The sequence below is a fragment of the Trichechus manatus genome, unplaced genomic scaffold (genome assembly GCF_000243295.1).
Source record: "Trichechus manatus latirostris isolate Lorelei unplaced genomic scaffold, TriManLat1.0 scaffold00112, whole genome shotgun sequence".
Lineage (NCBI taxonomy): Eukaryota > Metazoa > Chordata > Mammalia > Sirenia > Trichechidae > Trichechus > Trichechus manatus.
In genome coordinates, this window is record NW_004444048.1 from 7,461,295 (window position 1) to 7,477,091 (window position 15,797).

Genomic DNA, 15,797 nt, shown 5'->3' on the forward strand with positions numbered 1-15,797 from the left:
TTTTTTTTTTAAATTGTTGAAGGCTGTAGTAGTTTGTCTGCTCAGTGCCCTCCCCAAACTATTTTTGCAATGGGTGCCCTCCCATGTGGACAATGAAGACTCTAATTCCCAGCACATATCCACCTAGAGTTTCAAAAAGATGTCCTTGTATTCTGGGAGAGGGGCAGGTTGGGGAGGGAACAAAAACATCTTTGCCAGTCTCTGCAACTTGGCTCTGTGCTTGGGCTCTCCTTCAATAATTCGTCTAGCCTGAAGTACACTTAGGGATCAGGCCAACGTGAAAGCTTAGAGTCTTAGGCATTTGCTGCACACATTTTACCATGAGCATACATGTGGCTTTCTCAATTCCAATGTATACTTTATGATTCTGAAAGCATTAATTTCTGAAAGAAATTCTCACTCCAGCTTCTCCTTCAGCCCTTAGGTGTTAATTGTATACTCATATCACACTGTTGAGTCTGAGGTGGCTGTGGGCGGTCACATCCTTTAGGTGTTGCTTGCTGCCCCCACCTACCCAGCGTGTGCTCCAAGGCAGACAAAAACTAATGGGAGTGCACCACTTCCTTCAGTCCTTCAGGCAGCCCCAGATAGATGAGAACAGACACCCACTGTAACCACCTGGCAAAGTCTGCTCTGCTCACTCAAGAGCCAGAGATCAGGCCCATCCTCTGAGAGTGCAGTCCACAGTCAGCTGCTGCCAGTGCCAGTGCACCAAGCCAGAGTGGGGGGGAGGGTGCATGCAGTAGAAAATAAAGGTTTTCCTACCAATTAAAAGTTGTCTTTTTTTTTCTTTTTTCTTTTAATTCAGCATTTGCTTAGTTGCTGCAATCTTCTGATTGCTTTTCAGAATTCTTACAGAGTTGAGTCTACCAATTTCTGGTTATTTTCCTTGGTGATTATGTAGGAAGATGGGGGCATGGAACTGCTCATGCTGTCATCTTCCAGGAAGTTTCTCACAGTAACAACTGTTAAAGAATCATTTCTTTCATGTTTCTCCATGTAAGTTAAGAAAACACCAAAAGCAATTAGGACAGCCAATCAGTAAAGGGCTCATTCATTAAACAAATGTTTATTAAATCCTCAGACTATTAAATAGGAATGTTAATAATTTAGCTACTTTCCATTCAAGATCCCTTTCCAGGTATAAGATGTGATTAACATACAATTTTTTTATTTGCATAAAAAACACAGGAGGCAGAATTAAGTAGCCCTACGTAAATTACTAAATCTTTAAAATGTCAAACTTGATTACATCCTTTAGAAGTTTGATGTTTCCTAGGTAAAGGAAAACAGCTAATCACAGACCCTGCAAGAAAGATGCAGGTTAGGAAATAAACATAAGAGATTTGAAGAAAGTTGTGTGGCTGTTTTAAAGTCAATAAGTTTCACTTTTGGTGGTGATTGGCTTGTACTTTTTTATTTATTTATTTTTCACAATTTATGCCCTTTATTTGGTACAATCTAAGCCTCCATCAAGAACTCTGTCTTAAAAGAGGAAAGTAAAAAGTTTAATTTGGATGTATCCCTATAAACCTTATATAAGGATCAAGTAACAGAAGAAATTTGCTGTATAAAAAAAATAAACATTTTTGGCTTTTAAAATTAATATTAAAAATTCATTTGACTGAAATTATATAATTCATTCATGTTTTCAGCAAATATTCTTTGAATGCCTGCTTTATGCCAGGCATTGTTCTAGAACCATCATTTATTTGAATTAAGACTTTTTTGTTACTAAGATTAAACTCCTTCCTGCTGAAACCTCATCAGAAGCTTATTCAGTTAAGTCTAATCAGTCACCTCTCATTCATCGTACATGAGAGAGACTCTCAACTGACAACAGGCTTTAATAGGAAAAAAAAGTGATCTGAAAGTGCTATATTTCCAAGGAGAGAGAAAGCTGCCCAATGGACAGAACTGAGGCATTTAAAAAACAAAACAAAACAACTCTGGTTACTCTACTTGCTAAGAATGATTAAATATTGGATTTTTTTTTTTTTTCACCTAGCACAAGTTCATTTTTCAGGCCATTCTTTCTAAATCCACTAAATAAAAACCTGAAAAAACAGATCTACCGTGTGTGAAGACAGTGAGGCCTGATCCTACTGCAATTTTTTAAATATTTTAACAGGACCACACCTAAATCTTCCAGGAAGTACCTTCTACTTTTTAATATTTTCAAAGATGATACCACTATCTGGCTGACACTCTTTCCAGTGTTTAATAATTGTTATTGCCCCAAGTTCTTTATATTCAAGCAAAAGCATTTTTGTATTATATTTGAAGCCCATTTTCTCCTTCTCTTTCCTCAGTTAAGCTCTATGGAGACTCTGAAAAGATGCCTGGGTGACTCAAAGACAAACTATCAGGCCTCTCTTCCTAGCCTATCCATCTCCATTTACAACCCACATTAAGTGAGGCTCCTTCATGATTTAACATCAGCACAGCATCATTTTCAAAGAAATTGCAGCAGAAATAAAATCTATTGAAAAGAATTAAAATCTTTACAGTGGAGTTTCAATAACACATCAAAGGATAATACGTTCTTAATCACAGCAAAAAAAAAGCTCTTTATCATCACTTTCAGTATCTATGTTCTATGTGGCAACAGTTTTCCTCCTCAAATAAATTTCTCTCTCCTCCCCTTCTCCTTCTCCCCACCTCCTCATCCTCCTTGGATCTCTTTTCTTTTATCTCCAATCACTCTCTGTCTTAAATATACATTCTGTTTTGCTTCCCAAAAGTTACCCTAATACATATGGTGAGATGGTGATGTTGGACACGAGAGTAGGCCAAAGTACACCACCAAAATTTAAGAGCTAAGCGCAGGAAAAAAGGCATAACTTATTATTTGTCTCTAACACATTATTCTATCACTTGTTTAAAAATAATTAATCCTTATTTGAATAAGTCTCCTAAGTCTAAGTACTTTTTTCCCCTAATACCAGTTCATTTAAACTTTTCTTTAAATTTATGAAATTTATGTCAAGTGAATTTGCTTGGTCCATGTTAAAATGTTTCTGTTTACATGGTCATCCATACTGTTGGTGCATTTTAAAATAACAGCTGAAATAATCTCTTATTTGGAAGGGTCCAAACCTAAGTCTCTCAAACTGAATGTCACTCATTTATGTGAGAAGACTTTATCAAGTTGACAAAGTGAGTATGCAATGATCCTAGTAATCATAGTCTCTTCTTGCCTTTCAGGTATTCAACTTTGATATGCGCCAGTTGAACTGGATAGACTACATTGAAAATTATGTTTTGGGAATTAAAATGTACTTATTGAAAGAGGACATGGCTGGGATCCCAGAAGCAAGGCAACACTTTAAAAGGTAAGCACAGTCAGTCAGGTAGTATTTATTGAGTCCTACTATGGACCTGATTTTATACAAGACATGAAATTTTGGTGGGGGACTATGGACCTGATATTATACAAGACATGAAATTTTGGTGGGGGACTATGGACCTGATATTATACAAGACATGAAATTTTGGTGGGGGAGGAGAGGAATTCACATTTCTCGAGCATTACTATATTACAGGTACTGCGCTCTAGACTATGCCGTTATACGTTATTTCATTTACTCTTCACCACATCCCTAGGAGACAGATATTATTTTTTGTTATGTTTACATAAGAAGTATTTAGGTAAAAGCAGGTATTTAGGTAAAAGCAGGTAAGTAACTTGTTCATGGTAACACACAGAAAGTACAAGAGTCAGGATATGAACCCAAGTTTTCTGTTTCTTCTACCACACCCTATCATAATGCGATATACAAAAAGAATACCTAGCTAACCAGCATGCGATTTAATTCTGGGATTTAAGCTGGGCAAATCACTTAACCACTTTTTAAGTCCTTCAACTTCCTTCAATTCCTTTCAGTCAATAATCTCCAAGGGAAAAAGAATTATACCAGTGTGATATAATATTTCTGGCAGAAGCAAAGGATTTGTACTGCATAGAAGATAAGGATGAAAACTTAGATGGCAGACGGATAGGGTAGAACCTTCAATAGCAGCCTACAGACTTTAGAACTTTACCTTCTAATGAAAAAGAATAAGGGAAAATTTGTGATATACTATGATCAAAGTATATTTAAGAAAATTATGCTAAACATGTTTGTGGTAGAGAGAGGTATGAGAAACTAGTTAAGGGAGAATGTTGTGTAAATCTAATTATTTAGCAAGAATGGTATGCAAATAAAAGATGAAAACCAAAACAAAGAAAATGTCACTGGGCCATCAGTCATACCACATATATCTGAGCACTCTAATACCTACTTGCTGGTCATAGCCAGGAAGGGCACATTTATGCTTCAGATAACACAGTTGGGTATTTGGTACTGTTTTAACTTTGGTTATGTATGTCTGTCCCCTAGGCTCCGAAATATTCACTACCTCTTTAATACTGCCCTCTTCCTCATCGTCTGGCGCCTTCTCATTGCAAGATCTCAGATGGCTCGGAAAGTCTGGTTCTTTATCGTGAGCTTCTGTTATAAATTCCTATCCTACTTTAGGGCATCCAGCACGCTCAAGGCCTAAAAACATTCAGCAGTCACGTTTTATCTGGAATTTCTCAGATACCTCTAAAACAGCAAAATGTGATTCTCGAGATTAGGAAGTAACAAGAAACATGCCCAAACTTATCACCTGTCAAATGTGCTGTCATGTATTCACCCCGTGTCTTAACTGTACATTCTTTTTACTTCAGTGAGAGAAGGAAAGTCATATCCTAGCCTATAATCATACATATTTTAGAAAAAAATACTTCCAGATTCCTAACATTCTATTCTGTTCTTCCATACAAAATACCAAAGTACTCTGACCTTTCTGTATTTAGTCTTTTTCTCCTTGAAAGAATTAACTCAACTCAGTAAACATGGAAAAACACGTGGCAGAAGCTGAAAAATGCAAAAGAAAGGCAGTACTGACCTTGGAAATGTTCTGGGATACCCAGTGGAAAGGTTTAAAATCAAGATGAGTAAAGGAAGAATGGTCTCGACTTCCTCACAAATGCTGTAAGAGAAATAATTCACCACTGAAAAGTCTCTCCTTCCTTTCTGTCTTTACCTTGGAATCCTGGTTTAGAGTTGGGAGAATCAGAAAAATGGGTTCACATTTAACATTTTTCTCAGCTATAAAACAAACCAAAAAACTCATCGCCATCAAGTCAATTCCTACTCATGGCGACCCCATGTGCTTAGAGTAGAGGTACACTCCAGGGGGCTTTTTTGACTGTAGTCTTACTGAAACAGATCACCAGGCCTTTCTTCCATGGCACCACTGGGTGGATTCGAACTGCCAACCTTTTGGTCAGTAGCCTAGAGCAAACCATTTGCACCACCCAAGGAACTTTTCTCAACTATACCCACTTCTTAAACCTAAAAAAGAAACAAGAGGTGCAAATAATTATGTATAGAATGAGGGCTCAAGTATATTTGCATCTGGGACTCTATTGCACTTTTAAGTAAAAATCTATTACCTCATATTTTGAGTTTGACAACTATTATTTCTAAATCTTTTAACCACCAACTCCTGATAACCTTCTCACAAAAGTTTCGTTCTTATTCCGGAAGGTCCCAAAACCCCTCATAATTAAGCTTATTTCACCTAGTTCTCAATTATCGAGGCTACTGTGGGGTTAGGTGTCCTAAGCTAGAATCACATAAAAACCTGGTCCCCTGATCTTTGCCATTAAAGAAAGCAGAATTTCAAATAAAATTTTAAACTCTACTTTTTTCCAAAAATGAGGAAGATAACTCTTCTATGATCACCAGAGAAATTATTAGTTACCATCTTAATCATTCCATTTGCACATTAACTATATAATGTACAGCAGAAAAGAGGGTAGACTTCACTAAGTGACTAAGTTTAGCAAAAAGTTGTTTTGTTTAAAACATTTTATGTATAATCTAAACAAATTAGTTTATAAAAACTATATATATTCTCAAACTCACACTATTAATGTAACTGTTACCCAACTTTACTCATACTCGAAAGATGAGTGCATGCTGGCTTGCAGCATTCTTCATGTTGAAACCATGGGATGTTATTCAAATATAATGTGTGGGGCCTAAGCAATTAATAGGCAATGATCACCACACCACTACTTGAAAATTACACAGGCATAAAATGTTAACAAACAACAGCAGTTATATATATACTCACTTTTTGGAATAATTGGTAATTGGTACTCAGAAAGACACTTGCAGGTAGTCAAAGTGTCCAAGGTCTCAAGGGCAGTATCTAGCCCACTACTGAGATTTTCCTGAACTCCATGAAAGACATTTTGAGGGAATTCCTTTGGGCTCACCAGTGTCTTTCCCAATCTCATCTAAGTTCTAGGAATTACCTTCTAGGGCAGACAACCCAGCTCTGAAACAAAGCATCCCGTGATCTTTAATTCAGATGACTACCCAATGCTTTTGAGTTACACCAATTAAGATAAAAACTATTGTTGTTGTTGTTAGTTGCCATTGAGTAGATTCCGACTCACGGCAACCGTGAAAAAGGTATGAAATCAAAATATAGTTCACTGGAATTGGGTTAAGACATAGTCGTTTTAAGAACTTACTACCTTTTGATTACTGTGTGTTTCAGCAATTCAAAAACTCCATTGATCAAGTATTCTCATTTTGACTTTTGATTAAATAAAAAATTTGAGTTAAAAAAAAAAAAAACGTTCCCTTGCTAGTGTTGTGTCTTTGTTCAACTGCTAACTACTGCAGCCAATTCCCCGTCCACGCCCACACCTCAGGAGAAAAGGAAATCATCTTTCAAAGAACTCTTTCAGCCAAATCAAAACACAGGAATAATAACGATTAGATGAATATAAGTCTAACACATAGGCACATAATTGCTTCACTTATTCTGACACCATTAATAGGGTTAGATTTACATGCTGAAGCATGTTCCATCTGTGACATCAGAGAAATGACACAAATGAAGTTCTTATGAGGATCAAGCAGTAAAAGCAGGTATCTGTATAAAAGAAATGCCTATTATAAAATTATTTCACATCAAGATCCATTAACAATTATGTATCTGCCTAATATATAGAAAGTAATAGGAAAGAGCCTTCTACTTTTGTAAAGAAGGGGATGGAAAGGGCAAACAAGCAAACAAAAACACCCAATGCCATCGAGTCAATTCCGACTCATAGTGACCCCATAAGACAGAGTAGAACTGCCCCGTAGGGTTTCCGAGGAGCAGCTGGTGGATTTGAACTTCCGAACCTTTGGTTAGCAGTCAATCTCTTAACCACTGCACCACCATGGTTCTGGACAAACAAAAGGTACCTATATTTTAAAAGAAATTTTGGTAATTCCTATATTCTGCACCCATAGGATACTTGATACAAGTAGTACCAAATAGAGTTGAAGACTGTCAGTGCCTGAGGCAATTGATACTAGAAAAAGTTGAAGCAGATACACAACTCAAAAAAAACATTTCTCACAATTTTACACTGACTTGAACACTATCACCTCCAGTTACACCTCATTTAAACAACTCATTTAGAATCTCAAGGTAAAAAGATTTGTCCAGTGTGAAGGGACAAATATTCAAATAGTGTGCTATCCCATGATGAACGTAAGAATGAAAGGAACCAGTTGCCGAGTCTACTCCGACTCATGAAAGTTGTTGCTAGCTGCCACTGAGTCAATTCAGACATAGACCAGGCTGAAGTTTTCAAAAACATCAATAATTTTCAAAGTCTATTGTAATTATACCTGAATTCCCACATGGCTACTTTTCTAGAACTGCTATCCTAACTATTATATCCGGGAACATGAACAACTGCCTATAGTAAGTAGTAGTTGTCCCTTTTGCCCACATAAACCAAAATCAGACCCACTGCCATCAAGTCAACTTTGACTTATGGCAACCTCGTGTGTTACAGAGCAGAACTGCTCCTTAAGGTTTACTGTAGCTGTGTTTATGCCAGGATTTTCTTCTGAGGTGCCACTGGGTGGGTCTGAACTAACCTTTAGGTTAGTAGTCAATTCCAAACCGCTTGTGCCACCCAGGGGCCTATATGCTCACATGAACAAAAAAAACCAAACCTGTTGCCACTGAGTCGATTCCGACTCATGGTGACTGTATAGGACAGTGAACTGCCCAGTAGGATTTCCAAGGAGTGGTTGATGGGTTTGAACCACCAACCTTTTGATTAGCAGCCAAGCTCTTAACCACTGCACCACCAGGGCTCAATATGTCCACATAGAGGTACAGAAAAATTTTCACTGACTAGTTTTTAAAAAATGTCTTGAAAAAATATTAACAAAATAAAACAATTGCTGATTTTAAGATGTAACTGCTTTGAGAGAGAGGAGTCCCTGGGTGGTGCAAACAGTTAACGAGCTAGGCTGCTAACTGAAAAGACTGGAGGTTAGAGCTCCCCCACAGGCGCCTCAGAAGAGGCAATGTCCTTCCAAAAAATCGCTACTGCAAACCCTACTGAGCACAGTTCAACTCTGACGCACCTGGGGTCATCCTGCGTAGGACAACTTGACGGCACTTGTTTTTAACTGGTAGGGCCCTCTGAAGCGTAGATACTTTGAGGCAAAGGATGCTTAACTGAAATTGAGTTGAATAGCCAGAAACAGCTCTTCTGATACACAAACATTTTAGGTACGTCCCTTTTTATTTGAAATACTGATTCTAATCTGAAGCTAGGAATATGTGGGGAGATGCGAGGTTGAACAATTTAGGTAAATTCTATAAAAATACCGTAAAGGAATTAAAGGTAAGCTATGGTACAAGAGGGAGTCCCTGGGGGGTGCAGTTACTGCTCTGGGCTGTTAATCAAAAGGTTGGAGGTTCAAGTTCACCCAGAGGTGCCTCAAAAGAAAGGCGTGGCAATCTACTTTCAAAAAATTAGCCATTGAAAACCCTATGGAACATGGTTATACTCTGACACACATGGGGTCACCATGAGTCAGAATTGACTTGACAGCAACTGGTATGGTTTGGTTTTTAAGCTTATTTTACAGTACCTGACCTTAATTTTCTAGCAGGATCAAAATGATAAAGAAATTATTTTATAACTTGTTATTTTATTTAGAGCCAAAATGTTTGGGGTTGAGAGACTACATGAAATGTTTTATGTTCTCCTATCTCTCCTCAAAACAAAACAAAAATCAACAGAAAAAGTCCAAGGCAGTTTGTTTTCTATTCTTAAACTGATGCAAATGACTTCATTACTGAAGAAATATTTCAGAAAGGGATGGGGGAAGATATTCTACTTTGATTAGATTATCACAATAAGGGAATACTTGGGGATTGATCCAGGAATTATACCATAAAGTAGTGAAGAAATAGTGATTTATTCTGATACATTGAATAAAGAGTAACTCAATTTGCTTTACTGAAGGTTTGCTAGAGCTTAAAAAGAGCTTACATACTAGATTAAAGGGCATGCTCTGATTTTTAATATCCTAAGGCCCGGGTTTAAGCCATTTTTTAAATAACCAAAAATGTGTCTTGAACTCAAGTGTAAACTCTTAAGTAGAAGTTATATATAAATGTATTTTATAATATTTGAATTACTAATCCAAGATATAAAGAGTACGTAATATATCCCTACTTACACCAGTAAAAAATGAGATCTTAGTCATTCCTTTCTGAATTCCAAAGTTTATATTAAAAGATTGCAAACTTTGTTTGCACTATTTTTTGTAAAAAAGTTGGGTGCTATCATAAAATGTATATGAGAAAATGTGATAATAATTAAGTAGAAAATTAGAAATAATTTTTTAATTCTGACAAATATTCACTGAGTTAAGCTCTTCCAAAGAGGTAGTCTAAAGTATACAAATACTGCAGGAAATAGTCACCTAAATTTTTAATATTTTTATAGGCCAATGTAGGCAAAGATGTTTTAAAAAAAATCCATTTTACATAATTTGAGGCCCGAAATTTAGGCTGGAGTACATTCACATAGATATTATAAATACCCTAATGAAAAGAAAAGGAGGGTTGAGTAATAAAGCTGGACATTACGGCTGGAGACATCCCAGGCACAGGGCAAAGTTCTACCATAGCTAGGTCAGTAAAGTGCTCTCATCAAAGGAAAAGAAACACTTGGTAAGGTCAAAACCTCTCAAAAGATCCTAATATGCAGCTATACTTCATCACTTGCAGGGCTGGCCAGAAGCTTAGTACTTTCACTGCCAAAAATGTGACCCTATTTAAAGAGTGATGGAAACCTTTCTTAACTTTTAATGGAAATCAATGGCAAAACAGGATATTGATCTTTAAAAATTCCTTTTATAGTCAATCTTACTGGGACAGAATAATTCCATTAAAATTTTAATATGGTATTTGGAAAACATGTAAACAAAATATTTAAGTACTACAATAATTTTAACAATTCTTTTTAAAGAACTTAACTTATAATCCTAATTGAAAGAAAATAATCATTTTTTCCCCATTAAAAACAAAACTAAAACTTGGTTGAATTTTCTGACATACAGATTCAGAGAACCAACACTCAGTCTCAATTCACTAAAATTCTAATTCTTGTCAATTAAAATTTCTTTTGAGAGCTGTTCCATTCGTTCCTAGACCAAGTTTACTGAAAATAGCTGAAGAAACAAAACAGATAAAGCACATTTATTTTCTGTTTGTTTTTTATTTCAAAACCTTTCAAGGCTGGTTATGTCATCTATATTAGTCAGTTAACTTCGTGACTCTTAATGATAAGTGGTATATTTTAAATAAAGATGCCTCTGTTATCTTCTGCAAAGTATCATGCAATATAAACTTTACTGCAATGTAGTTTTTGTCACTATTCTCCCTTCTCTTTTATTACAGTAAGTCTGTCCCAACTGCTTTCAAGGAATTTTGTTTTAACTTAAAAAAAAAAAAAATTTAAAAAATAATAATGTATTTTCATTCTCTAAAAGCTATCATTTAAATCTAATCTTTTAAAGTCTCGACCTTGTTATTTACCTGGAATTGTTTCCCTACATGATTTAAACTTATGGGGACTAGTTGATGATTCTTCTAAGTACTACAAAAAGAAAAGTGATGTTGGCACACACATTCCAAATACAGACTTTAATGGCACCTGAGTGATAGCACCCTCTCATTATTTTCTATCTCTTGTATTCTGGAATTTAAAATCAACCCTTAAATAACAAATAAATAGCAAGAAAGCTAAAACAACACACTCTAATACAGAACCAGTCACATTCAGGATACCCTGAATGCAGATACTTCTTCTGTAATCTAGTTTTTCAGTTTAACGGACAGTTTAATACAGCATCTCTCAGATCTGACATTGCGTTGTCTTACTTAATCTGCCTCATTCTTCTATTTTACCCTGTTCCCCACTCACTACAACATGTATAAAATATTCCATACATGCCCCTTTTTCCTCTTAATATTTGACAAACTAGTCATCTCCATAAATCAGAAGCGAATTTTTATATCACCCCCCCAAAGCATACCAATACTAAATGATCGAATTAGGAAACTTCAGTTTCTTAAAAAAATGTGCTTTCTTCTCCGTATCTAAGTCCCTACTATAAAATCTGTCAATGATACTTCTGTTACGTATCACTGCACCTATGTGTCTCCCCCCTGTAGAATGCACTTTAGTCTTCTAAGACTCCCTCTTGAACAGTTAGAAACATCAATCACCAGAGTTCAAAGAAACGCAGTTCTCTTCATAAGACCAAATTATTGGATAAATGGTCTTGTCAATATGGCTTAACATTAATATGGCTATAACATAGGGACTAGTCCCTGTTTTCCTTTATTAATTGTGTGACCTGATCACAATTTTTTGAAGTCTAGACTAGTTTTCCATGTTTTCCACATTTTATTCTGACATCATATCTTTTAAAAACAAAAGGGAGCAAACATTTGCACTTATCAATGCCTTTTTCTTTAGAGGTGTTTGAAGTCTTTTCTTCGGGCTTTCTGTCACCAAGAAGTAAGGTCTGATTTTGATACTGCCCCTTTGTTGTGAAATAATCCGAAGGGGTCATCTTCAAGGCAATACTCCAGTTGGGCTTAATCACTGATTAGTGGCATAATTTCTTCTAGGACATTTGTAACAGACAAGACATATATAGATTTTCAGTTTGGGGTTTGTTTCTTTTTTTTTTTCCATAGGTGTGTTTCCTACCTCTCATTCATATTTTCTTTTCTTTGAATATATTGCACAATATTTTACTATTAAAAAAGGTTTTCTGTTTCAGGCAAAAAGTTTTTTCTCCTTCGCTCAGAAGGTGCTAATGTGTATTATTTTCTAAAAGAGGTAAGTGGTTGTCTGTGTGGTCATCCTCAAAGGTGATCTAGGGAGGAAAAAAAAAAAAAAAAAAAAGACCAAAGGATTAGTTTTATTCCTCACCCTACTTCCTTTAAAGACAAAGATTTATTTTGGGCAATTTCTTTCTGGGCAGCAAAAGCTTAACAATGATACTCTGGCTTATACACCAGCACTATTTATACTATACCACTTACAGAATTGACAGGTTTGTAGGCTCCAAGTCTGAAACGACAGCAAATTATTTCAACTATAAATTTTCCAATTCCATGTAACATGCCTGTAATAAACAATAAGTTTATACATCACCAGAAAACAGGCAGATGTTTTTAATTAAATCACTTTCTAAATTACTATGTAAGAATAAAAAAGGTCAACTAACTTCAACGGGATAGGTTAAGGAAAAAAACAAAAGTTTGCTTTATTCATTTCCACAGTTGAAAATAATCAAGACAGTCAAATTTTCAGACAACTGTCATTTCTCTTTGAAATCACAAGGCCATAGAATTCATAATCCTGACAATGTCATCTCTTCAAGGGTGCTGAATATATCACACACCCACAGAATTAAAACAAATAAATACCAACACCACAAATTTAAATGAAGCACTGACAAAGACTTTTATTAAAACAGCTATTTATTCATTTAAAAAACATAACTCAAAGTATATAAATTACGGGCTGGAGATGAAGAGGAAACTGTTTCCTTTCTACCGTACTTAACTCTCAAATTATCATGATTACAATTCTGCAGATAATCTTTCACAGTATCCCAGAATCTAGGTCAAAAAGGTAGTAGCAATCATCTAATTTAAAACCCCACAGGAATTTAAATCCTCTCTCTTCAATATCCCAGTCAAATGACCACTTAATTTTCTATTTAAATAGGGTGTACAGTGATGAGGAAAAGTAATTCGTTATATCTTAAACAAAAGAACTATAATGTGGTACATTTTTTTTTTTATCAATAATTACAAAATTCTGTTTTGAACTAATTTTATTCTGTAAAGATTCCATGTTCCAATCCTAGCTAAGAAACTTGGGAAATCATAAAAATAGTTATTGATGGAAAAAATCTGATTGTACATATTGCATAGTTCAAAGTATCGTAAGATCAGATTTTATATAGTATACATTTAAAAATATCTTAAATGAAGAATAAAATTTCTCTCTCTGGGCACCTTCTCATTTAATCCTACCACATACTTGTAAATTAGGTACTATTATTCTCATTTTTACAGATGAGGAAACAATCTCAGAAAAGGTAGGTGATTTATCCAAGACTACCAAGTAAGTGGCAGAACTTGGATTAAATTCTCACTCTGTCTCATGCTAAAACCCAGGATCTTTCTAACATACAATGCAATCTCTCTTAAGTTATTGAATACAGTGAACTTAGTTATGTTTAATGACTAATCAATATAATTTTGGAGCCTTGGAATTAAATCTTAAAGAAAATGTTTTTTAGATATCAAGACATGAGAATGTGTATACTTCTTGTCTTTTAGTAAAAGTATCTTGATTTTAGTATAAGCAACATGCTTAGAAATTAGACAAAATAAGAAATGAAAGTTAACCTGTTGTTGAAAAGATTCCTCCAACAATCCCACAGAGTCTTACAAAGAACTGCCAGAATGGCATGTGCTCCTCAGTAACTGTCACCATAAGAGAACTGAGATCATATTTCATAAATATCCCAGAAACTCCATGGCTGCCTGCAGCATGGTTAATGACACGCTCCTGAAAGGAAGGCATAAGGAAGGCGGGATGTAGGAGGAAAAGAGAGACAGAATTCATATCATCTGGTTACTTGTATACAGTCAATATTAAGCTCTTCAGTCCTCCAAATTTGGGGCATCCAAATTTCTTTACGAAGGTCTTAGTGGACTAAGCCCTTCAGAGGTGATCAAATTATCCTGTATTCCTTGTATGGTTAGCTTTTGAAACTATCAAAGAGCAGAATTATTCTTTACTATTTTCTCAAAAAAGCACTTTATATACAAGTTTCTACTGAGCTCAAGAGCTTAAAATGATAAGGTACTTTTTTCACTGACCGAATCAATGAAAACTAAGTTTATGGTTTGACATACTTTCTGTAGTATTTCTTTGCTAGGAATTTACATAACAATATTTACTTCCAGTCATTTAAATAACCAGATTTAAAAACAAATAATTTCATTTCCTGTTGTTCCTTTTAAACTATATAAGATACAGTACAGGAAGAAAACAATGCAGTGATTTGAAGGATATCAACATTTGAGCTATTAGTTCAGTTTAATAAGGAATTCTTTTTTATTGAAAGGAATATAATTAACTTTTCTTTTTTATTAAAAGGAATATAATTAACTTCATAAACCTACCACAATGTATACACTGAGCAAGGAAATACTCTATTTCCTTCCATCCTGGTTACACTTCAAACATTAAGTTTGCAAACTTTTTAATAAATTTCTAAAAAAGCTTTACACAACTTTGCTACCATAGTGCTTTGTTATGACTTTTGTGCCAGTCCCTACCTATTTTTACCAAGATACAACTATAACTATGCTACAGGGTCACTATGAGTCAGAATCAACTCAAAAGCAATGGGATAACTACACTGCAAACTTAAGAATCCAAGTAATGAGGTCAGCTATCACCAAGGGAAATTAAAACAATTTTATGTGAGACATTACAAAACCCCTTCCCCCATCAACACAATAGAACCTTCTAAGCCATTGATCGAGTTTCCAATAAAGTAGCTTTATCTTAAAGTTCTGGATGTCCAACATCATGCCAGAGTTATTAAATATATTGTCACCACCTTTATGGGGGCGTGTTTTAGGGATCAGGATGTCTACGTAACAAAAGACTAATAATGATTCAATTTAGGTGCCAGAACCAGTGAAGGTCAGTCCCCTACCACCTCACTTTACAACTCCAGTTACCTCATTTATTTTTTAAGTAAAGTATAACTATTTTAGTCACACAATCAACACAAACATTTCCCTCAAAAGTCAAATGCTCTGGGGCTCAGCTATTATTTCGTTCTTTTTGATGTTTTTTAAAATATACTCCAGAGATCATTTCATATATAGAGAGAGTTTCATTCTTTTTTTTTTTTTTAACAGCTGCATACCCCTCCATTGTGTAGATGTACCATCTGGGTGGTTTCTAGTCTTCTGCTACTGCAAATAACACAATGAATAGCATTATACACACATCATTTGTATTTTCTCCAGTGTGTTTTTGGGATGGATTTCTAGAAGTAGGATTGTTGGGACAAAGGATCAATAAATATGTCATTTTGCAGACATTGCCAAACTCCCTTCCATAGAGACTACACCATTTGTATTAATGTATGTGCACTTGTCTTCCACAAAACCTTGCCAACTGTGTTTCTGCCAATCTTAAACATGAGAAATGGTAGCTCTCCACCCCTACAGAAATGTTGAAAAGCACAGTACAGTATATACCTGTAAACACATGCACACGTTATATATACTTTTTTCACCCTGAATCATTTGAAAAAAAGTTA

General features: G+C 35.3%; 2 protein-coding genes across 5 annotated transcripts in view; one reads left to right on the top strand and one right to left on the bottom strand.

Annotated features, from left to right (window-relative positions):
* FAR2 (fatty acyl-CoA reductase 2) overlaps nt 1–7,952 on the top strand; it is a 64,647-nt gene extending 56,695 nt beyond the window's left edge. The window contains exons 10-11 of the mRNA XM_004383610.2: nt 3,208–3,335; nt 4,383–7,952. Of these exons, the coding sequence (XP_004383667.1) occupies nt 3,208–3,335; nt 4,383–4,545 (291 nt within the window). The 3' untranslated portion in view covers nt 4,546–7,952. The remainder of the gene's footprint in view (nt 1–3,207; nt 3,336–4,382) is intronic.
* A 908-nt stretch (nt 7,953–8,860) lies between these two features.
* Nucleotides 8,861–15,797, bottom strand: part of ERGIC2 (ERGIC and golgi 2) — a 46,447-nt gene continuing 39,510 nt past the window's right edge. The window contains exons 11-13 of one of the 4 annotated variants that reach the window (XM_023738065.1): nt 13,858–14,020; nt 12,478–12,560; nt 8,861–12,308 (exon numbers count right to left, since the gene is read on the bottom strand). In XM_023738065.1, the coding sequence (XP_023593833.1) occupies nt 12,246–12,308; nt 12,478–12,560; nt 13,858–14,020 (309 nt within the window). In that variant the 3' untranslated portion in view covers nt 8,861–12,245. The remainder of the gene's footprint in view (nt 12,309–12,477; nt 12,561–13,857; nt 14,021–15,797) is intronic. The other 3 variants (XM_023738064.1, XM_023738066.1, XM_004383611.2) reach the window with 3 other exon arrangements.